Source organism: Nasonia vitripennis, chromosome 3, assembly GCF_009193385.2.
Source record: "Nasonia vitripennis strain AsymCx chromosome 3, Nvit_psr_1.1, whole genome shotgun sequence".
Classification (NCBI taxonomy): domain Eukaryota; kingdom Metazoa; phylum Arthropoda; class Insecta; order Hymenoptera; family Pteromalidae; genus Nasonia; species Nasonia vitripennis.
This window is the reverse complement of record NC_045759.1, coordinates 23271331-23293593: the sequence shown is the minus strand read 5'-3', so window position 1 is coordinate 23293593 and position 22263 is coordinate 23271331. Positions and strand designations below refer to the sequence as shown.

Sequence of the window (22263 nt, the reverse complement as noted above, 5' to 3'; positions counted from 1 at the left end):
TACGTAAGAGCTTCTTTTTCGCTTTGGAAATCGAAGAGGAAAAAACTTCGTGAACATTGAGAGAAATGTATCTTTATTATAACACATTTTGACGGACATTTGCGTCACAATTTATACTTAGGTCAATGATACATGTATTTTTCATTAATTGATACGTATCCGTACAGCGATTTTATCACCTTTTCAATAAACGAAGTAAGAGAGAGAGAGAGAGAGAGAGAGAGAGAGAGAGAGAGAGAGAGAGAGAGAGAGAGAGAGAGAAAGAGAGAGAAAAGAAAACGAATCGTAACAATTAAAAATTAATCGACAACCTTATACAAAATTAATAACAAGACACAACAATGATATCTGTTTGTTTCGTGATCGCGCGTGTGTATCGAATCGCCGATAACAGCTATTATACTTCTCGCGAAAAAATCCACGTATCCGTATAATCAATATTTACTCTCCGCAAAATATATATTATATACTCTATAAGTATTAAACTTCATCTCATTATATAGCTCTTTTCAATAAATTATCGCGTATAAATTACAGTAATGTAAGATAAATCGGCACATTCCAATGGTGACGGCGTGAGTGCACGTACAATGCACTACATATTACGTATATTTAAGGAGGAAGTGTCCTTCTTTTCATACATCTTCACAAGCGCGTGTGCGTGAAAGCTTTGAAGAAAATGCGAGAACAGCAGCAAAAAGCGATCGATAACGATTTTTTATTCGACGTGTACAAATGGTCGATCGAACTCCGAGATTTTGGATGGAGTACATGCAACGACAACGAAAAATATACACGCGATTGGAGTCTTCGATCGACGAGACTACATCAAGATTTTTCAACAATTTTTATTGTCTTGGTTCTTCATCTCGTGTGTTTCAGAATCTTTGCCTCAGAACTTTCGTCTGCTTGATTTTTGAGATTTTTCAAATTTAGATTGTTATCTGTAACAGAAGATGTGTTTACGTGAATTCGTGCAATGGTACAAATGGGCTTTTTTAAAAATACCGTTATCGTCGCGAAAATCTTGTGTACCGATTTTTAGATCGGTTATCGACAGAGGAATCGCTACAAAGTACATTAGCTTGAGATTGTATCTCGCGGTGATTAAAAGAACCTGATATTCCTGCAAATACCGATTGTCAATAATAGAAATGCAGCGATAACGAACTTTTCGAACAACAATCAAATTATCAATGATCTCAAAGTCAATCTTATATGAATTCTTCAAAGTGAAATTCACCTTGGACAATTGCAGATGTATCTGGCGCTTCCGTGTCACCTCGTTCGTCGAAAGCTTTCATTTATGTGTAATGGCGAAGTAGCTGATTATGATCATATTACATTCTCGACGCAATGGCTGCTGCTTTTCGGAAGACGTAGTGTGATGATACGATGATTATATGTGCGTATGACTTGTGATTCATAATCGAAAGAGGGCGGAAGCTTTGTTTGAAATTTTTTTTTGTTTTTCTTTATAGCGGGAGGAATATCTGTAAGCCTATCACTAGAAGTCCGAGTAGACAATTTTGTTGTCCTGAGGCTTCTCGAACTTGACTGGCCGGTAAATCGGCTGCGACTGGTCCCATCCTCGGGGTGCCGTGTTGTAGTTGGTCAGGTTCTGGTAGCTCGAGATTTTCGGCCCGTGATATGTGTTCTCGTATAGTTTCGTCGCTGTTTTGAGAAAAAACTTTTATTAGAGACATATGGATAAAAATTTCAAGTGTGAGTTGATTGATGAAACTAAGTGATTATAAGGAAACACACACATCACACACAAAGGTATTAGGCAAAGCTATAAGCTCTTCTTTGCAGGAGCACCGGATCACCTCCACGACGACTTGCCTACTTCCTCGGTAAACTCCTTCTTGAAGCACTCGGGCGTCGTGGTACCGGCCACCAGGTTCTCCAACACAGGTGTGTTCCTCAGGTGCTTCTTGTGTTTGAGCAGCTCGTCCTGTGCTACCACCGCAGCCAGAGCCGCGGCTCTTGCTTCCATGGGCACTTCTGCCTCCGAATCGACAAACTTTTTCCCGTCCTCCAACTGCTGCTGGTGCTGTTGCATCAACTGTCTTCGGTAGTACTCGTCCAGTGTGCTCATGGATGAGGACCTGTTGCCGCCATTGCTGACCGTCTGGCTGATCAATCTCCTGTCGTCGATCCGGTAGAAGTCGACAGGGGACAGCGAGTCGTCCAGGGAACCATCGTCATCTTCGTCGTCGTCCTCGTCGTCGTCCTCGTCGTCACCAGAACTGGCATAGCCGTTGTTGTTGCCGGACCTGTACTGGTTCCGCTGTGGCTGCTGGTTGTTGTGGTAGATGACTTCTCGTCGGGACTCGAAGTAGCGCGATATGTCGCCGTTGTTGTTGACTGGTTGTTGGGCCACTTTTGGGCAGTACTGCTTGTACTGCATGACCGGTCGACAGGTCTTCTCGAACTCTTGAATCAGCTGTTTTACTGGTACCGGCGTGTAATCCTCCTGTGGAGTCTCATCTGCCTCCTCGGCGCAGGCATTTGGCTGTGGCTGTTGCTCATACCCGTTTCCGTTCTGATAACCGTTTCCATTCTGGTACCCATTGCCATTCTGGTATCCGTTTCCATTCTGGTACCCATTGCCGTTCTGATACCCGTTGCCATTCTGGTACCCATTGCCGTTCTGGTACCCGTTACCATTCTGATAAGCAGGATACAGAGTGTTGGCCGGTGCTATCTGCTGATGGTACGCGTTCCCGTTGTATCCGTTGTGCCCGTTGTGATGATGGTGACTGTGTCCATTGTGCTGATGATGGTGATGGTGATGACCGTTGTAGCCGTTACTCCTGGGCTGGTAACCTTGGTACCCTGGATGCTGATGATACCCGCCGTTCTTGCTTCCCCTGCTGCTTCGACTGTAGCCATTGCTCACACTGGAATTGCACGACCTCTGACCTCGAGCCGAGGATCCGTCGAAGCTCATACGACGCGACTTCTCCATCTTGTTGTTGGCAGCCTCGTCGGTACCAACTGCCACTTCGCGCAGGTAGATCTTCTTGATCTCTGTGTGGCAGGGAGGGATGACACCGCAGTCGGAGTGTGCGCTGCTGAAGCTCGCGCGCGAGCACTGGTGCTGATGCTGCAGGTGACCACAGCCTGCGGGATTGTTAGGGGTTAGATGCGTAAGCTTGGTTAGTGAAGCCTTGATTATCGATGATCTTGAAAAGATCTGCTCGTGAAAATGTACACGCGTGAAATCTCAAGTGATTTGTTTGCGCAGATGTCGATATCGGTGATGAACTTGTGGATGAAGTGATAGTTTGGTAAACAAGTTTGATAAACAAGAGATAATTTTGGAGGTGGGTCTGCGTACCGATAGGCCTTATCAGCGTATTAATAGTTGCAACAGTGATTCTATGTTGGATTAATTTATAGCTGATCGATAACAACACGCCTACTTGCTCATTATCGCAACACGTGTTAAAAGCAGTGCGCTGTGTATAAACGGAATTAAACGAGAAGCCAAAGAACTTACTGGTTGCGGGTGGGGTCGAGTAGTCCATGGAAATATCGACAGTGAATGGATTGTAGTAGGGCTTGTTGTCGAATTTCGTGTTTTCGTTGACGCCGAGCTCCTGCGAACGAGATTACCCACAATTAATCTCCTCCTCAGGAAGATCGCATGTCATTTTCAAAAACGTACCTGTTTCGTCGGATAGATCGGCGCCTTTCCGTAACCGAAACTGCTTGGCGACTGTGGCTGCTCCGTGTCGACCACCCACTTTTCCGATCTTTTCCTGCGCTTTGCAAATATCTCAGCACCTGCAGACAAATCCACACGCGCGTCTCTTAGTACACCTCTCACCTCTTCGGCTCTTACTATTTTCAGAAAAATTATAATCAAAGCTTATAGAGAATGCAGTACGTCGTCGTTACGTAAAAGCTCTACTTTGACAGTAGCACTGCGCCCGACTTTTCTCTATCACTGTCACGTTTCAACCTACATACGAACTTGTACATCCGGCCGAGTAATTTTCCAAAACACACGCACACACCCAAGCACGCAACAAAAACAATGAATTGAAAATACCGCACTACTATACTCGCGTCCCTTTTCCACTCGCGCTAACAGCCGGACAAGTACAGGGAGCTCGAGAGCTCGGCCGCTGCTTATTATATGCGGGCTTTTCTGGCACCGTATTATGAGCGCGAAAAGTTTGCGAAAAACTTTTTCGTAACAGGCCAGTAACCCCTGGCGATGGTGTATAGCGCAGGCAGTTCGTCGCTCAGTCGCGCATCGACGTGCGAGAGAGTGAGAGAGAGAGAGAGAGAGAGAGAGAGAGAGAGAGCTAAGCTAAATATAAATCCTCTCTCACCTAATCCATTTCTGAGTCGTGCGCTCTGCCGTGCAGCGCTGACGTAATATAAAATCCGATTTAATACTCACCGCGACCCTTCTGAGCGTTGAGGTCCCGAACGATGTCGAAGAGCCGCTCGGGATGCGGGGGTGTCGAGGGGATGTTTGGTTCCTCGCCTAGCGCCTGGATGCCATGGATGTCCAAGACTTTGCCGCTTGGATTCATCATGCATTTCAGCGGCACTTTATCCTTTTGGGCATAAATTTCGTTTCTCAATAAAATTATCGTGAGCACACGCGAGCGATGTTACGTACCTTGTGCACTGGAGACGAAGGCTCCTCTTCGTCTTCCGCACCTGGAATCCACAAGCAAAGCCATCGTTGGATAACGAACCAGTAGAGATTCGAGAGACAGAAAGAGAAAGAAGCTAACGTGTTCAGTGTAGATCGTGTTGTGATCGTGCGAGGATATACGCGACGAAAGTGCCGGGTGAATAAATAAACAAATAAATAAATAAAATACGCGCAGCAGGTAGACAGAGAGAGAGAAGAGGCGTATAGATGGTCTCGTGTGCGTAGTATCATACTTGCCGTTACCGTCGTGAATCCATTTGACCGAGCGCTTCTTCCTATTGACGTACATCGACTGGCCCTTGCTCTTCACGTTCTTCACGTCGCTCAGGGAATTCGAGATACGGCGCGCCAGCTCCACCTGGTCCTCCACCGTCGGGTGAGTCGGCGCGTAAAAGTACGACGAGGCGTACATTTTTTCTGCGGGCATAAGAGCGAGACGGATGAAGTGAGAGGAGGAGAGACGCACGGAGAAAGTTTTATTTTAGATCGAACGGCTTTTTGCGCTCACTGTTTTTCACGTGCAGCAGCTCGTTCGAGTCGGACGCCGGGGTGAGCAGCTTCTGCAAGTCGATCGGAGTCGAGTGTCCGCTCTCCTGGAAGACGGCAATTATTTTGATTAATTTACGAATATAATGAATAACCCGATGAATGAGAATATAAATGATTAATTTGTAATTCGAAAAGGAGATCGATCGATCACAGTAATAGCTCACCATGTCGAAGTGGAGTATTTTGGAGGTGAGGCTCTCGAGGAAATTGCGCTTGGCTGGATCGTGTCTGTCCGAGGGTTTGAAGCCGCGCTGTCGCACTACAACATTGTCAGCGGAAACGCTGCGCTGTAGAAAGCTGCTGCTACTGTTGCTGCTGTAGTTCACTCGCCGGCTGCCGTTGCTACCAGGAGCCGCATTTCGCGAGCTGCTGTTCTCGCTCGACTGGAAGATGCTGTAGGCCGCGTTGTTTAGGATGCTTCGCTTGCTGCCGTTTTGCCTGCGAAGATAATTTGTTTTTTCTCTTTTACATTCGTTCGTTCGCTTTCTAAAGAGCAAAACTAAAATAATCTCCCGCCTGAGTTTCGAATTTTGACATGTTTACTCCCGGAAATCAGTCGGGTGAAAATAAAGCTCTCCGTCATACAGATTCAGAAAGCATGAAATCTCGCCGACCAATCGCACTCGTTGTTTATACGCGAGAGTAGCGCATCGAGCAACGGTATATAAAGAAGAGCCCGGGACGTTCGGATCGTCCATTTGCGGCTCGTCGGCCGATCGGAGCTTGATGCGCTGCTGCTGCTGCTGCAACATGCGCGCGATTATTGGTGGCCGTCCAAGAGGCCAATTAATTCCGCGTCGGGCGCATCGTATATTGGCATCGGTACAGCCTGTCTTTCTCTCTCTCTCTCTCTCGTTCTCGCTTCGTTCGCGCTTGCAGAAAGAATCGCTAAATTTATCTGTCGCGTAACGTAATACGTGCGTATTATAGTAGGCCAGTGTGTATGCAGAGAGAGAGAGAGAGAGAGAGAGAGAGAGAGAGAGAGAGAGAGATGCGCCGAATCAGGAACGGTGATGCGTGTATTATTTGTATAGGGGATCGATTTTTTGGAGAGCTTTTTGGATTGCCGCGCGTCGTATGTGCGTTGTTTAATGGATATAGTCGGTCATCGCTTTTTTTTCTCAAGTTTATAGACGAGTGTTTTTTGGCACGAATCGACGATGGATTAACGCGCCGTCATGATTTGTAGCTTGTTTATGTTGCTTTTTTCTAGGCATTACCGTTTTACCGAGAGCTTTTATTTTAGAGATTCCAAGTCGAAGCGTGAAATTCATTTTGTGCGATATGCGATTACGAAATCTCTGCGATTTCATCGATCGCAATACTCCCACCATTGATTTATCCTCCAGTAAGCTTACATCCCGAGAGAAAAAAATAAAACACAAAAGCCATACATCTCCCTCGCGGCCCTGATATGCCCTGCTGCACACATATCCAAAGAGCGTCGCGCGCGTCGCCGTCCGGCGGTTATTTTTGTGAGCGCCGTTCATCTTCCTCTTTTTATTTCGCTTTATCGGCAAGACTCCTCTCTCTCTCTCTCTCTCTCTTTCTCGGCCCGAGTCTATCATTTTTCGAGGGCGCTATAAATGAGAGGGAGTTTATACGCGAGCCGCTCGAAAGTTTTGGAGCGCGTCCGCGCGTAATAATTAGGCCCACCGCGGGATGCTGTATAAGCGAGTTATTGTTTTGGAGCTATGCTGCGAGAGCTGGATATTGGGCTTTTGTTTTTTGTTCTTCTCGCGTGACGCGGGAGTTATTCTCGGTCTTTCTTCGTTGTTAGTCTTTTGGGGGGATATAAACGGTGACGTATGTTCTTAACATTAAGCGGACGTTTTTTTTTTTTTTTGCGAAGAGATTGGATTGGTGAAAGTTTGCTAAGTATATAAAAAGCTCAAAATTAAAAGGCAAAGCAAGCACTTTATCCTATCAATCGAGTATAAACACAATCGCGTGAGACACCCACGCCGGCTCACAAATCACTTTACCACAACCAGTCTATAACTCAGAGAAATTTCACTCTCACAGAAAGAAAGAAAAAAAAAAGTTAACCGAAACTCAAAGTGCCCGTAACGAACGCGCACTAATCTTCCTCTCGAGAGATACACTCGTATTTTTAGCCGAGCTAGCGTAGCGCCTATAGGTTTTCCCCATCAGCAGCACCGAAAATCGCATCAAAGTGGCCGAAAAAACAAACTACCAAACCTCTAGCTGCTTTGCGCGAAGAATAGGATCTATACTTTGGATTCGAGCAAGGTTAGCGCACACACACAGGCTGTATCCAAAATTAAAATTACATCGCGCAGAATTTCGCTTCTTCTCGCACGCAGCCGAAATCGCCGAACGAAATCTTCGGAGAAGCACAGCTATCTCGAACGAGCCGCTGTACCGCACTGTCAGAGAGCTTTCGAGCTTTTCGCGCCAAAAATAAAACCTGTCACCGCGTAGCCCGCGTCGTCGTTTTTTTCCCGGCTTTTTCGAGGAAAAAAGAAACAAAATCGCACAATTATCAGGTCGATTTGCATTAAGCGCCGAGCGGCAAGCAAGCGCGGAACTAAAAATATATAGACGCGGCTAAAGACACTTGACATAATTTGGCGAGCCGCTGATTTGAGGAGTATGCGCGGCGCATGTGTTTCAAGGCTGCAGGCCGGTGCAGAAGATTAGCGTCTCTCCATGTATAGGTACTGATTCTCGACAAGCTATACTGTCAGCGATAACGAATGATGGTACAATCGAAGTAAGCTTATAAAACTTGAAGCTCCAAGAAGCGCTTGTCAAAAGCTTCTTAGACTCGAGACTCCGATGCCTCGCTCTAAAAATACTCGCAAACTCCACACAGCCGCGCACGAAATAAACACAAAGTCGTTCGCTCGTCGAATTTCCCAATAGCTGCGCGCCGCTGCGATGTGGGATTATAAAACGTGAAAAAGAAGACGGCCGCACACCGGAATCCAAATCACGTCCACCCCAACTCCATCAGCACAAATTCACTGTGCGTCTACGAGTTAAAAGCTCCTACACGATATACACGCACAAGCTTAATCAGTGCGCGCAACAGGTATCACAAGTGAAAAGCTCCTCATACTTATCGCCGATGGGCAGTTGCGTGCTCCTCCTCATGTCGACGCTTTATCTCCGTTTAATAATATAATCACAGACGCGCACTCGATCGATGTGTTCGGCGAAATTTACGAAACTTCCCGTGCGAATATAATTCTCGCGGTTTGAAGGAGATGAAGAAGCGAGAGAGAGAGAGAGAGAGAGAGAGAGAGGGACACGCGCGATTTCGGCGTAAGTATCTTGCGGCCCGGGCGGCTATTGTTGACTCGATGCCGACTTCGCGCACGGATCTCAGCTGCGCAGCAGCGCCCTCGGACAGCTTTCTTTTTCGCCGATTTACTATGCTCGCAAGCTCTCTTCGATCGCTCGGCTCTTTCTCTCTCGCAACCGGTTGGGTTATTGCTCGTTCAGCTTTTTTTGAGCTTTTCTGTTATCGTTGAAGTAAAAATACCTACTTTTTGGACGGGAGTAAAGCGGATAGCTTAGAGAAGATTGTGTGCGCGATGGATCGCGAAAAAAAAGCACGCGAGCTTGGCCGTTGCGCCAAGTGGACGCATCATCAATATAAGCGCCGCGCTTGTCCGGTATACCGATTCTCGGTAGCGGAGGCGTTGCGGTAATTTTTAAGAATTTACAAGAATCGCTTATAGCTTTATTAAAAAGAGGTTACTACTGTTAGCTTTGGCTCTCGGGACTGTATATTGTACGAAAGAAGCTCTCGCAACGATATACTCACGGTATTGTTTTGCACAAGCACAAAGAGCGCTCAAAATTCTAGGAAAAAATCAGCACACACCGCGGCTTGTAAAACAGCCGTAAAGCGTTTATTTCGAGCTTTCGCGAAAGCTCGAAACCGCGCTCGCGCGAGTGACAAGTGCCGTAAATCTCAAGGTTCCGTGTTTACATAACACCGCGCCCGAGAAGATACACGCGCCGCCGGTATACAGCGAACAATGACGATCCAATATGCGAATTCGAACTTTGTAAAAATAACCCCCGGGGAGAAAGTTTAACGACCTCGCTATGCGCGCGCGCGCGCGCTCGAAAAAAGTTTACGCTCTCTCTCTCTCTACACGTGGCACAACAAACAACGGCGTAATGCCGTGCAAGCTTCGATAATTCACGCGGAGAGCTTTTATCTTGAAAAAAAGAGGAATAGCTTTATTTTCCGAGCGAAATGTTGGAGCTTTTTATCGTGCGGCCGCGCGGCCGGATTGGAGAGAAGGCACAACTTTAGAACAGGAAAGCTTGTAAGCCGGGTGCACACAGGAACAGCAACAACGACAAGAAGGTCAGGTAGATATGTCTATTACGTACGTTCTGGATCGCCAATATGTAAAGCCCGATGGATATATATGATCACAGGTGAGAATCGAACAGAGCAAGCCGAACACGTTCGGCCGGTCGCACCCGCGCACACGTACAGCGCCGGATTTACTTTGGACGCGGGCCCGCGTGAAAGGCTTTTCTCCTCTCTCGACTCTCTGGTTTGAGCTTAAAATAGCCAGCGCCACGGAAAGCGACACCTCAGCAGAAGAATCGCGCCGCTGCATCAGCGCCGTGCTTTGGAGTTATGATCGGTGGTTGTGATTCGAAAGGCTCGATTTTTTCATGGGTTTGAGATATTCGAATTTGAATGAAAAATGATTATGATTGTAAGTAACGAGTTTGCCAAATAACAAAGTGGAAATGTCGGGAAACTAAAAATATTTATAGGAATAAATATTGAGAACTTGACGTTCAACGTATTGACAGTTTCCAAAAATTTCACGATATTCGAGGTCCGGTACAAGGCGACTTTTTGTTCCTTAACAGGAACTGCCCAAACATCTGCCCTACCTATTTTTGCGTATTTTTTCGCCCCCTTTAAGCCTATGTAGATGTTAGATTAACGAGAAAACGTGCCAAGGTATCGAAAAAGCCCGATAAGTGCACCCCAAGAAACACGCCATTTACAGCCTCTGGTTCAAGCCGATACTTCGTCCAAGTTCTAGCCTACCTGGTTTTGCGTGTTTTTCCGTCCCCTTTAAGCCTATTATATATATATGTATATATACCAGGCCCTCCACCAAATTAACTCTTTTTTTTCGTTTCACTCTTTTTCGCCTATTTTTACAGACGCCTTTCCAAAACACGTTAATTGAACACCAAACACTTCAAAATACGTTTTGTACGTGTTTGCAATAAGTATCAATTGTATTATAAACACAATGTTAATTTTTATTAAAAAAAAAAGAAGACTAACTTGTTCTTCCTCTGATTGGATTGTGTGGTTTGGTTCTCAAAATTATAGATTTCCAGACTGGATGCAATTTTTTTACTTAATTTTTAATTCCTGAAAATAAGTCAATAACTCTCATAATACTGTAACTGCTAACTGTGGAATTATTCATAATAATGGATCATTACTTGTGCTCGTGTATTCTCTGCTACCAAGTTTTAATTTATTCTAAAGTGACTTTCGTTTGGTCATCTGAATACTCTGATTTCCACTTGTCGCTTCCCAATCAAACCTATCACTTCTAACCTAAAACAGCAAAATAAATTATTCGTTAATAACTTGGGTTGTTGAAAAGAAATTATCATTTTAGTACGGTACGAATTACAAACCTCTGATGCATCTGCAGTTCTGTAAAGAGATTGTAAAGTTGGTCTTGGTGTAGAGTATTTGAAGAAGTCTGGATACGCGTGTCCTGTAAATTACTAATGCTTTTTGTTTCCTTTAGATTCAAGTTACATTGTCTGGAGTCAAAATTGCCATTTGCGGCTTCAGATGTGGAAGCTCGAAGCCCTTTTTCAACCATGCAAAACAACAAAATTGTGATTATCATTATCGACAGTACAGGAACGATAAATATTCACATTGACCTACCAATTTCCTTTTTGCTTTTCTCCTTTTACGCAGTTTGCGCTTGTTCTCGCTCTTCATTCTCAATACCAATCGGTTAATGTTTTCAAAATCTCAAATGAAAAACTAACTGATCTGTCGTAACTCGTTTTGTTGTGCTTTATAGAGGTTATAACCAAAACACTGGAAGTATTGTAATATAGAACCCTGCTTTATCGATCGACGCTCGCAAAGTGCGGAAAATTCAAATGGTACAATCGTCCCGAATTGTTTCCATAAATATCCCGATAAAGTACAAGAGCAATTTAGCGCGTCCATCCATCAAACGTCGTTGCACAGGTTGCGAACCTCTGGTTATAACGATATTATCCAGCGATAATTACACGCCGAAGACGAATGTTTTTCAAACGCTTTTGCAAACTGCTCTCTCACGCCCGCTATAATCATAAGAATCATACACATCCAAGCGCTCTCGCGCCTCCTTATGTATATAGTCCGAAAATAATCGAATCGAATAGTCCGCGGAACTTTATATGTAACCGCGACGCGCAGCGTACATCGTATTCTTTTATACATTTATAATTGCGCTTGAAAAATTACGCGATCGAGACGTATACCCTCGGTCAACTTTCATGTACATATACATAATGCATACAGCGCAGGCTTGAAAAGAAAAAAAATCTCGCGAGTCGTTGACTCTGCTGCTGTAGCGTTCGATGCATCGCGCGCACCGGCGCATAAATCACACTGAGAAGTATATGTAAAGTATACGCGTTCGAACTTTTTCGAACGCGCGCGCGCGAGAGCGGTTGTTTATCGTTTCGAATTTAAGCGATGTAATAATAGAGAGATAGCGATACTTGTTGTTGACGATGTAATTTTCGACTGATCCAGAGGAGAAGCAGTTGTCCGTTACTCGTCGGAATTAGCAGAGCGCGATAATTTTGTTTACTCAGACGCTCTTCTGATCGAGAGGCTCGAGTTTAAAAATTATACGTCTGCCGCGCTTTGTTAACCGAAATAAGCATCGGAATCGCGAAAACAGGCTGTTTCGTTTGATTGCGATATCAGTGGTATACGAGCAATTTTACGGTGCGTCTCTCTCGTTTTACCGCGCTGCAACGTCGAACATTTCCGAAGATGTCAAGCCAGATTCGCGGAAAATCTTCGGACGCGCGCCTGCGCCTATGCTACGACTCGTCGATGCGACTGTAAGAACGAAAAAAGAGTGTATATAAGTTTTACTTGAAACAAGAATTTATGTGCGTATATATATATAGGGAAGCATAATAACTCGCAGCGTAAACGAGGCGTTCTATCGTCCACCGAATTATCGCTATCTCTGCGCGCAACTCGGAGAGAGAAAGAGAGCGAGTAGTGACGATGACAATGTCAACACTGAAGTGGATATAAGAGTTGTGGACGTCTCGACGTTCAGTGCGCTACTGTTTTTCTCTCCGCGCGGTCGTGCACAGCTGAAGTTTGAGCTTGAAATGTGAAGAGGTGAGTTAGAAACTGAACGACTATTTTCAATCGCCCCTCGATAAATCTGCACTAATCGCTTTTTGAGCGTCAAACTATAGGAGAGAGAGAGAGAGAAAATTCACGCGCACCTGACCGCAGAGCCTATATATAAGCGATTAGCACCTGATCAAACGGGATTTGTATAAAATTTACAATTTTTTTTTTATCCTCCCAGTGCATCTGTATATATATAGCCATGGCCGTCGGAAAATGCGAAAAATCATCGAGTCGTGTGAAAATTAACAAATTGACAAAAAAATATGCGACGTTTAATAGCAGACGAGGAAAAAAAATGTCGCTTTCAATGATCGAATTCAAATGCCCGTTGAAAATCCTTCAGAATAATCAATCGTATAAGGTCAACGTTCAGCAAAACTATATTTATACCAATACTAAATTTAAAATCCGAATCCTTGACCCGCACGACCGCATCGATTAATTGGGCAAAAATTCATCTCCCGTCATTCATAAAACGCGCACACACACACACACAAGCTTCTAAAACAGCCGCCCCACCATTGCGCTCTTATGCGCGTTACGAAACTGGGGCTGACACACGACATATATACTGCACGCGAGCCAAAAGCCAATTCGCTACTCCTATATAACACACTGGCGCTACTATATACTCTCTGCAGCCTTATATAACGCGCCGCGTGCGGGAGCCGGCCTATGCACACGTCTGCCGACTATCGGCCGCGGCGTCGAGAGCCTGTCGCCGACCCGGCAAAACACCCCGTGCAAGTGTGATCGCTTTGCGTCGTCCAAGAGAGAGAATTTTATTAGCCCACGTGTATTTTTAGCCCGAGAGTCGCGCAGGAGGTGTGTCTCTGTGTGTGTGTGTGTGTGTGTGTACATCCGAGTAAATTATCTTTCTTTCTAATATTATATCCTATCTCTCTCTCTCTCTCTCTCATGTGCGCAGCGTTATCTAACGATTCCGTTGCGGCGTTCTCGGATAATTACACTCGAGTGCGACGCGTGTGCAGCGTTTTTATTTATGCCTGTGCGTGCGTAACGAGCTTCGCCGTTCCGTGCGTGTGTCCAAAAAAATTCTATCTCTAAATCACGTGACAGTTTTTGGAAAAAAAAGCAAGGGCCTAACGCAGTTAGAATAAACATGCTTTGGTAATACATCGTAAGTGAATTGATTTAAAAAGCGAATAAAAATTAAACTCCCTTTACGCGACGATTAGCGCAAAATACACGCGTATGATTGCAATTAAAAAAAACGAGCTCCGTATTTTGATAAAGCTTCCATCTCTTGAAAGTAGGGGGGAAAAAAAAAAAAAAAAAAAAGAAAAAAAAAATGCATTTTTTCAGATCCTCCCCTAGCCGCATGCGCTGCAAAAAATCATCAACCGCTTCGCAGTAGGCATAACGATGAACGCGACGACGTACGAGGGCTACGCCGACCTAATCGGCGGCCTCAAGCACGCGGGTATGCTCCTCTACATCGTCAACCCCTACGAGACGACCTTCGAGCGTCTCGAGGACGTGCCCGACTACCACCTGCAGGTTATTATTATTATTATTATTGTTTTGTTTTTTTTTTTGAAATTTTATCGCGTTTGCATCACGATCGTCGATGTTTAAAAAAAAGGTCTGGTTCCCGTTCTTCCTGCTCATCGCCCTGGAGAACGCGATCCTCTACGCGAAGAAGCCCAGCAGCTTCCGACTGAACGACCACGTGTCGTCCCTGTCGCACTGGATCATGCAAGAAACTGGACGGTAAGCGTAGGTATACTCGCGTCTCGTGTTATACTTGCAAGTTAGGTAACGCGAACGGATTAGAATAATTTTTTTTTTTTTTTTTTGTTTTTCTCCTTTACATACACTAAATTACACGCAGAGTCGCGTTTCGAGGGGCCGAGTACTACGCCTACATCGTCATCTACGAGAAGTTCCGTCTGTCGAGTCTAACCTGGGATTCGCCCTGGACGTGGTACATGACCGCCGTAGCCGTGGACTTTTGCTACTACTGGGTTCACCGAGCCAACCACGGTAAGCTGGCACGAAAACATTATCCGATCCAGACACGCGTCTCGCGCGTAAGCTACTTCGATTACACCTACGCATGTATATATATATATATATATATATATATACTCGAGACGCGTACAGCTACTCGCATTTTTTTTTTTTTTGTTCAGAGGTGCTCTTCCTCTGGGCCCACCACCAGGTCCACCACAGCAGCGAGGAATTCAATCTGGTCGTCGGGCTGAGGCAGTCGGTTCTGCAACAGTGGTGCAGCTTCGTGAGTATATATGACATGTGTGTATATATATATATACCGTTTTCCCAGCGACGGATGTAACCGATCTCTCCGCGTGTCCGCGTCTTTCTTTTTTCTCGTCGCCGCGCGAAGGGCCATAGCTCCGAGCGGTTATTGCGGTAAGACGAGAACGTTTAAAGCTCTCGAGATCTTTGTAACTGTTCGGTTGTTCTCTTTTCGACGCGGGCTCTCGAATTGATGTATCATTGCTTTATTTTCAAAGAGAATTCAATATATGAGAATTGAAAAAATTGATTGCAGATGTTCTACCTTCCACTGGCCTTCTTCATCCCGCCGTCGCACTTTGTCGCTCATCACCAATTCAACTTGATTTATCAACTCTGGATCCACACGACGGTCATCAACGACCTTGGCCCGCTTGAGTGGATCTTCAACACGCCGAAGCATCATCGGGTGCATCATGGTAAACCTTTATTGTTTTTTTCTTTTCTTTTCTTTTCTTTTCCAATTTCCAATTTACTCACAACAATAGCAGAGAGATGAATCCTCGATTTATTCATCGGCGCAGGATATAATTGAGTTACTTGATAGCCGCCGCGCGCGAGACACGATGCAAATGCCGAGTGACAGTCGACTGTCGAGCTGTTTGCGCTCTCGTGAATTATTGATGAGACGCGTCGAGTATTACGCGCGACAATTATTGATAATGATAAAGAGGCGGGGGGTCGTCGTTTCCTACATCCGATTGGCGCTGCGCAGGTTGCAACATCTACTGCCTCGACACGAATTACGGGGGAGTCCTGATAGTCTGGGACAGGATCTTCGGCACCTTCGCGCAGGAACGTGCAAAGGAGGAGATCATCTACGGCCTGGTGGTCAGTCCGCAGAGCTACAACCCGCTCTATCTGCAGGTCAGTGCAGCCGATTTTTCTCAGCCTGATTAAACTCGAGCGCGATTTTCGCAAGACAACATCGGACACGCTATCGGATTTATGCTTATCCCGGCGATTGTGTAAGATCGGTAAAATCACGATCGCGTCGCCGCTAATCACTGTCAACGTATCTCTCAATGAAAACTTTATACAACGAACGCTCGTACATCAGCTCGGCTTGCGTAACGCAATTATTTTCTATAGATACATCCAGGTACGATTGTCATCCAAGTGTATGCTTGTACACGTACGTTTTTTTTTTTTTTCCTTGCTATACATACGCCTGCAGACGTAAAAACTTGAGCTATTTATAAAGTCTCACTCGCGTCGTCGTCTGTAATTACCGCCTCCACAGCACAGTATAAATATCCACTTACACGCAGAGAGATAAATCGTTTCCTCCCCCCCGTAACCCAATCGTTGAAGCATTTTTTTCTTCATCTCAGGTGTTCTACGCGCTGGCGATGATCGGCCGGAGTCTGGACATGGGAAATCTGAGAGACCGGCTGGCCGTCTACTGGAAGGGTCCGAGCTGGCAACCTGGCCTCCCGCGACTCGGCCTCGACGAGTTCAAAGTGAACGTGAGTCTATATGTGTGTCTTATCTCGTAACGAACGTCGAATTTTTATTTATTTATTTTTTACTTTTCCTACGTTTATTTCTGGTTAGCTCGCTTCCTTTGCGCTGGAAATAGACTATGGAAACGTGCACTCTGATAAAGGAAAAATAAACGGATATGTCGTCCTTTTGCAGCCGCTCGGTTATACGCGCGCGCGCATTTTATATACTCGCGTTATTATCCTATCTGCGCGCGATCGTGGAAATTAAATCAAAGTGTCCGCTAATCCCTCTCTTGCGCACGCGACAATTACATTAATCGTGAGCGCAGCTCATGCAACATCTCGATGACCACCAGCGGCGAAGGAAAAATAATACAGATATAAACCGGTTGAGTTTTACATTTTTGCACAATTATCAGAATGTTTGTTATTCTTCTCGTCGTGCGCGGTTTTATGTAAGAGATGCGCCTTTGATTTTTCCATTCCGGCATTCGAGAAATTTCAATCGCGTATAAATTTCTAGGTCACCTCGCGGGTTAAGTACAATCCGCAGCTGCCGACTTGGCAGAGCTGTTACATAGTCCTCCACTTCTGCCTCGTGCTCTACACTCATTGTCAGCTGTACGATGAAAAAACTGTGAGTATAGTAGTGTACATCTTTTTTTTTTAATTATCCTCGCCGATATAATTAACGCTTTATCCATCCTCGATCTTTTCGAGTGACTCAAAAAAATCTGTCATTCCCGCGTAAAAGCAGTTCTCGCAGGAGCTGCACGGTATCTCGTCGACGGCCATGGTGATCAACAACGTCTGCGCCCTGACGACTCTGGGTTTGCTCTTCGATCGTTCCAAGTTCGCCGGTCTCCTGGAACTGACGAGGTGTCTCTGCTATCTCTACTTCTTCCGCTACAACCTCATCACCAGCAGTACCAGTCGATCGTTGTTCGCTCTGCCCTTCATCACCCACTTTTACGTTGCCTCTTGCTGTCTCTGGATCTACGACATCCTCCGTATCGCCGCCACCAGGTAGTACAGGATCAGCTGGTGGTGTGTTCAATAAGAGAGACCCAAAGGACTGAGCTGAAATCCGTCGAGCTGAATGCGGTTGCGTAACGACGACTTTTATGTATAGGTAATTCATTTATGCGTCAGGTGTATGTTGACTTTGTTGAAGCGTTAGATAATGTGCATGTGTATAATTTTGATGAGCCGATGTGTGTGTGTGTGTGTGTGTGTGTGTGTGTGTGTGTATAGTGTATACCCTTTTTCGTATTTATTCGCAGATTTACCTAGCTATAACCTGATGCAACAAACGTACAAACAAAGAAAAGCCGTAATATTTTAAAATGCGTTTTCACACGCAGTGCCAGTATATACATACAAACGATTTTAACTCGATCTTAGATATACCTGCGTATACGGGCTTTAATAACGTTTACATTCAATATTCTTCTTCTTATGTAGGTATACGTAACTTTAAAGAAAAAAGAGCACAACACTCATTCATAATCCTCTAGTCTTACACAATTAATTTAAGCTATACTCGAACTTTTTATCAGCGTTACATATATACGCATGGTAGGCCTCCGCGAGTACAACACGTAACTCCTTGTATTACTATTGTTATTATCATCCTCATCGGAATTATGTAAACGATGATAATCAGTCGTTCTAGATTTTCTTATCGAGCGCGCGTGCATTGCAAACTTTTCGAGTCCTTGCATTCGTCTATATCTATATGTAAACAGCCGCGATAATACGCTGAATCGAAATTCGTCCGTGAACCGAAAATTCGCATTGTTTTGAGAAAAACTTTCGCTCGTGACTGGACGTAGCGGTTTGTCTATCGTTCGACCTATTTAGTTTTTACCGCATGCGCCCCCACAATGTATGTGCCTTACGCAACGATGCGTTTTTGAGAAATATTAACGAGGGCATGTGTGAAACATTATCGTATTTGTTTATTCGTAGATGATTAGTTCGATTGTATTCTGTATTATTAAGTCGTTGTGTTTCTTATACTGTAGACGTTATGATTAAGTAAGTATATACATATGATGTGTAGTTAAGTTTGTACGATTATTGTACAGACGTAATGCGTGCAGTATATTTTATATGTAGACGGTCAGTTGATCGATGTATAGGAGGTACGATAAATAAATGAGAGTACGGCGACTTTTTGAAATGCTTATAAAACATGCCATTTTAATACAGCACTATTATCATACAACTTGAGAACATACAAATAGCATTCCGAAAAACATGATGATTTACAAACGCAATTCATAGTGTCATATGAAACATTGAGAATAAACGGCCAAGCGATCGGGAGCGACCCATTTTTTTTTTTTTAATTATACTTTTTTCTTCGTTAATTAATAATTATGTGTGTTTTCATTATTCTTTCTGCGCGTGTGTGTGTCTGTGAGTGTACTCGTTTTTATTTAAATTACTTAATTTGTCAGAGTTAACCATTCTTATTGTTCGTTCGTTTCCTTGAGACTTTGTCTTCCAACTGCGAGTTTCACCTTAAAAGAGTGTCGATACATCGAAAAATGATTATTGTACGTACGTTACACTTTTTTTTATTCTTAATAACATCTGCCCCCTCCCAACTGTGTTTATACGCGCGGTTAGAACGAGTCTTCGGCGTTCGTTAACCCTCGTACTCTTTTTTTTTCTCTGTACTTCATCGGCGGCGAGAAGCAGCGTGTTTTTACGCTTTTTTTCATTCATATATAATAATCGGCTTCGCGTCTAGATAATAACTGCACAAGCGTAAAATTCATTACAAACGAGTCTCATTACATGTACACCTCTATCTCTTCCACTCTTTTTCTCTTTCGTACACTTCCAGTTTCATCAGCGGCAAATGATAATAATGATGTATAATAATAATCATCGAGCTATAAGCCAAAACACGCGGAAAGAGACTTTTTCAAAACCGTCTTTCCATATCTCGAAAGCCACAAAACACGCACAAATAATCGCGACAATACGCCTCCTCCTTTTATATATATAAAATTTTTTAATACGCACTTACAGCCATTATAGAGATCTTAAACACTTAAATCGATAGCATAAAAGACTTTGCCAGTGATATAATTTGTCACTTCGCATTATTCTCTCCTCGTCACACACTCTTTTCTCATAAACTATATATATATATATATACGTATCTTCGCGTTAATGAAACTGGAGGCTGCATATCGGCTTCACGTACAGGGCAAATCGTGTCTCATCTCCTTCTTTTAGTGATAAAATCTGAAATCCTTCGCTATATAAAATTCCAGGATAAAAAGAATCGTCCTCCGCGATAATCGCACGACGCGCGCGCGCGCGCGCGCCTACGCGACGTCTACACGTCAGTTCGACTGACTCTTCTCCTTTTAGCTATATACTTCGACGAAACTTCGCGCGCGCACACCCGCGCCCTCGAGAGCGCGCGCCGCGATCGTCTTATGTGCTTTTGAAGCTGACTTCCATTTGCTATATTTTTACCTCGTGGTCCATTATCTGAAATACAAAGTTCATCGTTTTCAAACACGCGCAACGAGTATCAAAGTGTATGTAGGAAGAAAATTGAAATATAATGTACAACGCACCGATATTTAATTATTTTAGCTTTCGATCTAACTCTCACTGTGGCTACTTTTACCGGGCTTGTCGTCTTTAGTCGAGTCCTGTGATTCCAGCACAGGAAATTCCAGGCTGTCTGACGATATCCGCCTGCCACTACTGAACGGCTTCTCCTGCTCCTCTTTCGGATCTCTGACGTTGTTGAGCGAGTCCGAGCTCAACGACGGATAGTCAAGGGTCGTTTTCAACTCTAACGAGTCGGAGCTTCGGCACATGACGTTGTAGTTTCGTCCTCCGTTTCCTTCCAACTCCAGGGAGTCTGTGCTAGTTTCCATCGGGTTAAAATCGCCCGATCCTCTCGGAGGTTCTAGAAAAATTGATTTTTATCCCATTAATGATTTGACTATATTTGCAAAGAGGAACACTGATCAAATGAACATAAAACACGTAATTAATGAATCCATTAAAGTGAAAGTGATTTCCAACAACCACGACATGATCACTGACGACATCGATATAAGGAAATAAAAAAGCGACATTACTTATTCTTTTACCCTGCATAACAGCTGGCGTCTCGGAAGCGACAATAGTAATAGGCTGGACGGGTTTGTCCGTATCCGTCAAGTCAATCTGCGAGATATCCTCGGTAGTGTCGTCGTGTCTATCGATCTTCTCGACGTTCGCCTGCGCCAACCTAATAATCTCGTCTATTTCCTTAATTCTCTTCTCGTAGTCGTCCGAGCCGGAAGTACTGGGATTAAAGGATCCCGGCGCACTGCCTTGACTCTCCGCTTTCGCCCTGGCCAAGCTCTCCAATTTATACCGATTCTCCGGGCTCTCGTGATCCAATAAGTCCTCCTCTTCCCTCGCTCTTAATTCTATCAGATGAGCCTCTTTGCAGGCTTTCTCGAGCACCTCGAAGTCCTTCACCGACGACAACGATATGTCGTCTCCGTGTCCGGATCTGCTGGTAGCGTACCTCCTGGGCAGGCTTCCGTTGCTTGACGAATCTTGAGAACTGCTGTGCTGTTGCTCGGCTCTTCTCTTCGCGTTCTCCAGAGCGACGGCATTCTCCAAGTGCTCGAACTCCTGGAGCGAGCTGAGAGAAAGGTTGTCGTGGTCGGTCGGCTTGTAGTATCGCTTGGCGGTCAGCGCGTCAAAGTTGTCGGGCGTACTTCCGTAGCTTCCCCTCATGCTGCCGACGCTACCGATGGACTCCTTCTGCGAACCTACGCTGCCGAACCGACTGCTGCCGGCTTCGAAATCCGCAACCTCCTCTTCCTTGATGTCTTCGAGGGGACCGCGCTCGTACTCGATGTCGTAGAGACGAGCCTCGTTCTGCTGGAACTGCATCTCGATCCACTTCTTACCACCCTCTTGATACTGCTCGTCGTCGGAGTAGGACTGGGAGTACTGTTCGTCGCCGGATGCCTGTGGCGGACTCTCCTCGGATTCAAAGTCGAAGAGCTCGGCAGTGCTGCGCGTAGATCCGGCTTGGGGTTTCTCGGCATCCTTCTTCTCCGCGATGAGGTTCTCCACGTCGCGGTCGTAGTTCTTGCTGCTCGTGTATGACATCGAGCTTATCCGGATTCCCTTACCTAAACCAACGCGTTGCGTTATAGAAATAAAATTATATAGCCTTGGTATAAAACTTGGCGGGTCCGCTCACCTTCCGAATCGTACTCCTCGGCTTCGCGACCGACCTCCTCGACGACGACGAAATCGTCGATGATATCCGGCTTGTCGACCAACTCAAAAGAGTCGCTGTCGGGCGAGCCTCTGCCCGCTTCTTTCTCGATGACTGTTTCCAAGGAAACGCCAGACATAGACGACGACGTCATGCTCAGCTGCTGCTGCAGCGTCAGCCCGGATCCAGGCCCGTGACCCTCGGCAGTTCCGTTCTCGTCGTCGACGCTCGACATCGGGGTGTACTTAGCCTCCAGCGAGTCTGGCTCGAACGAGCAGCTCTCCGAAGCCGGTGCCTTGGCGTCGAGTAGCTCCGAGGAACTCGTGGTCGAAGGATCGTCGGTGGCTTCGCTGGACTGCTTCGTGGGAATCGGCTGAGCCGGTGTGGCTTTGAGGGCCTCGTCCGATTTGGCAGTGACAAAGTCAGCGGATTCCGAGGCGGTTGTCGAAGCGCCGAGACCCTCACCGGTCAGGGTGGACGAGTCACTCTGCTTGACCATCGAGATTTTCCCTTCGCTCGATGACTCTGTGTTGATCTGGAAGTATACGATACGTTATTTAACAAAAATTAATTTTCCCAATCAATTATTTGATCAGTATAAGCA

The 22263-nt window shown here is 45.2% G+C and overlaps 3 protein-coding genes across 23 annotated transcripts in view; 1 reads left to right on the top strand and 2 right to left on the bottom strand.

Annotated features, from left to right (window-relative positions):
* Positions 1-52: 52 nt before the first annotated feature.
* Positions 53-15299, bottom strand: LOC100119984. Of its 11 annotated transcripts, XM_032598230.1 has the most exons (14): positions 11166-12350; positions 10904-11084; positions 10703-10820; positions 10539-10628; positions 5398-5671; positions 5193-5277; positions 4922-5101; positions 4646-4686; positions 4421-4580; positions 3677-3795; positions 3509-3608; positions 1846-3129; positions 1244-1674; positions 53-944 (listed from the first exon to the last, which is right to left on the bottom strand). In XM_032598230.1, the coding sequence occupies exons 5-13, from the start codon at positions 5398-5400 to the stop codon at positions 1508-1510; spliced, it is 2139 nt and encodes a 712-aa protein (XP_032454121.1). In that variant the 5' UTR covers positions 5401-5671; positions 10539-10628; positions 10703-10820; positions 10904-11084; positions 11166-12350; the 3' UTR covers positions 53-944; positions 1244-1507. The 11 variants fall into 11 exon arrangements, with proteins under 11 accessions (XP_032454121.1, XP_016838892.1, XP_031783276.1 ...); XM_016983403.3 differs by lacking the exons at positions 10539-10628; positions 10703-10820; positions 10904-11084; positions 11166-12350 and adding exons at positions 6628-6813; positions 8319-8631; XM_031927416.2 differs by lacking the exons at positions 10539-10628; positions 10703-10820; positions 10904-11084; positions 11166-12350 and adding an exon at positions 9611-9861 and having other exon boundaries at positions 1770-3129.
* LOC100119956 (alkylglycerol monooxygenase) lies at positions 12388-18589 on the top strand. Of its 7 annotated transcripts, none has more exons than XM_008208014.4 (10): positions 12388-12644; positions 13989-14183; positions 14269-14396; positions 14518-14669; positions 14819-14922; positions 15202-15364; positions 15661-15812; positions 16280-16414; positions 16917-17030; positions 17148-18589. In XM_008208014.4, the coding sequence occupies exons 2-10, from the start codon at positions 14049-14051 to the stop codon at positions 17421-17423; spliced, it is 1359 nt and encodes a 452-aa protein (XP_008206236.1). In that variant the 5' UTR covers positions 12388-12644; positions 13989-14048; the 3' UTR covers positions 17424-18589. The 7 variants fall into 7 exon arrangements, with proteins under 7 accessions (XP_008206236.1, XP_031783289.1, XP_031783288.1 ...); XM_031927429.2 differs by having other exon boundaries at positions 12388-13487; XM_031927428.2 differs by having other exon boundaries at positions 12388-13793.
* The window catches only part of LOC100119861 (ankyrin-2), a 39822-nt gene continuing 36137 nt past the window's right edge, over positions 18579-22263 (bottom strand). For all 5 annotated transcript variants that reach the window (XM_016983392.2, XM_016983396.2, XM_032598227.1 and 2 more), the window contains 4 exons: positions 21642-22194; positions 20515-21570; positions 19999-20339; positions 18579-19909 (listed from right to left, as the gene is read on the bottom strand). In XM_016983392.2, the coding sequence (XP_016838881.2) occupies positions 20026-20339; positions 20515-21570; positions 21642-22194 (1923 nt within the window). In that variant the 3' untranslated portion in view covers positions 18579-19909; positions 19999-20025. The remainder of the gene's footprint in view (positions 19910-19998; positions 20340-20514; positions 21571-21641; positions 22195-22263) is intronic.

Bases quoted from the DNA above. Each gene is read 5' to 3' on its own strand.
- LOC100119984 (XM_031927414.1), bottom strand. From the start codon at position 9,846: ATGCAGCGGCGCGATTCTTCTGCTGAGGTGTCGCTTTCCGTGGCGCTG. The intron at 5,102-5,192 runs GTGAGCGCAAAA...TTATGCCCGCAG, and splicing joins GCTGCTGCACGTGAAAAACA to AAAAAATGTACGCCTCGTCG. The intron at 3,609-3,676 runs GTACGTTTTTGA...TCTCGTTCGCAG, and splicing joins CGATCTATCCGACGAAACAG to GAGCTCGGCGTCAACGAAAA.
- LOC100119956 (XM_008208014.4), top strand. From the start codon at position 14,049: ATGAACGCGACGACGTACGAGGGCTACGCCGACCTAATCGGCGGCCTC. The intron at 14,397-14,517 runs GTAAGCGTAGGT...AATTACACGCAG, and splicing joins ATCATGCAAGAAACTGGACG to AGTCGCGTTTCGAGGGGCCG. The intron at 15,365-15,660 runs GTAAACCTTTAT...GGCGCTGCGCAG, and splicing joins GCATCATCGGGTGCATCATG to GTTGCAACATCTACTGCCTC.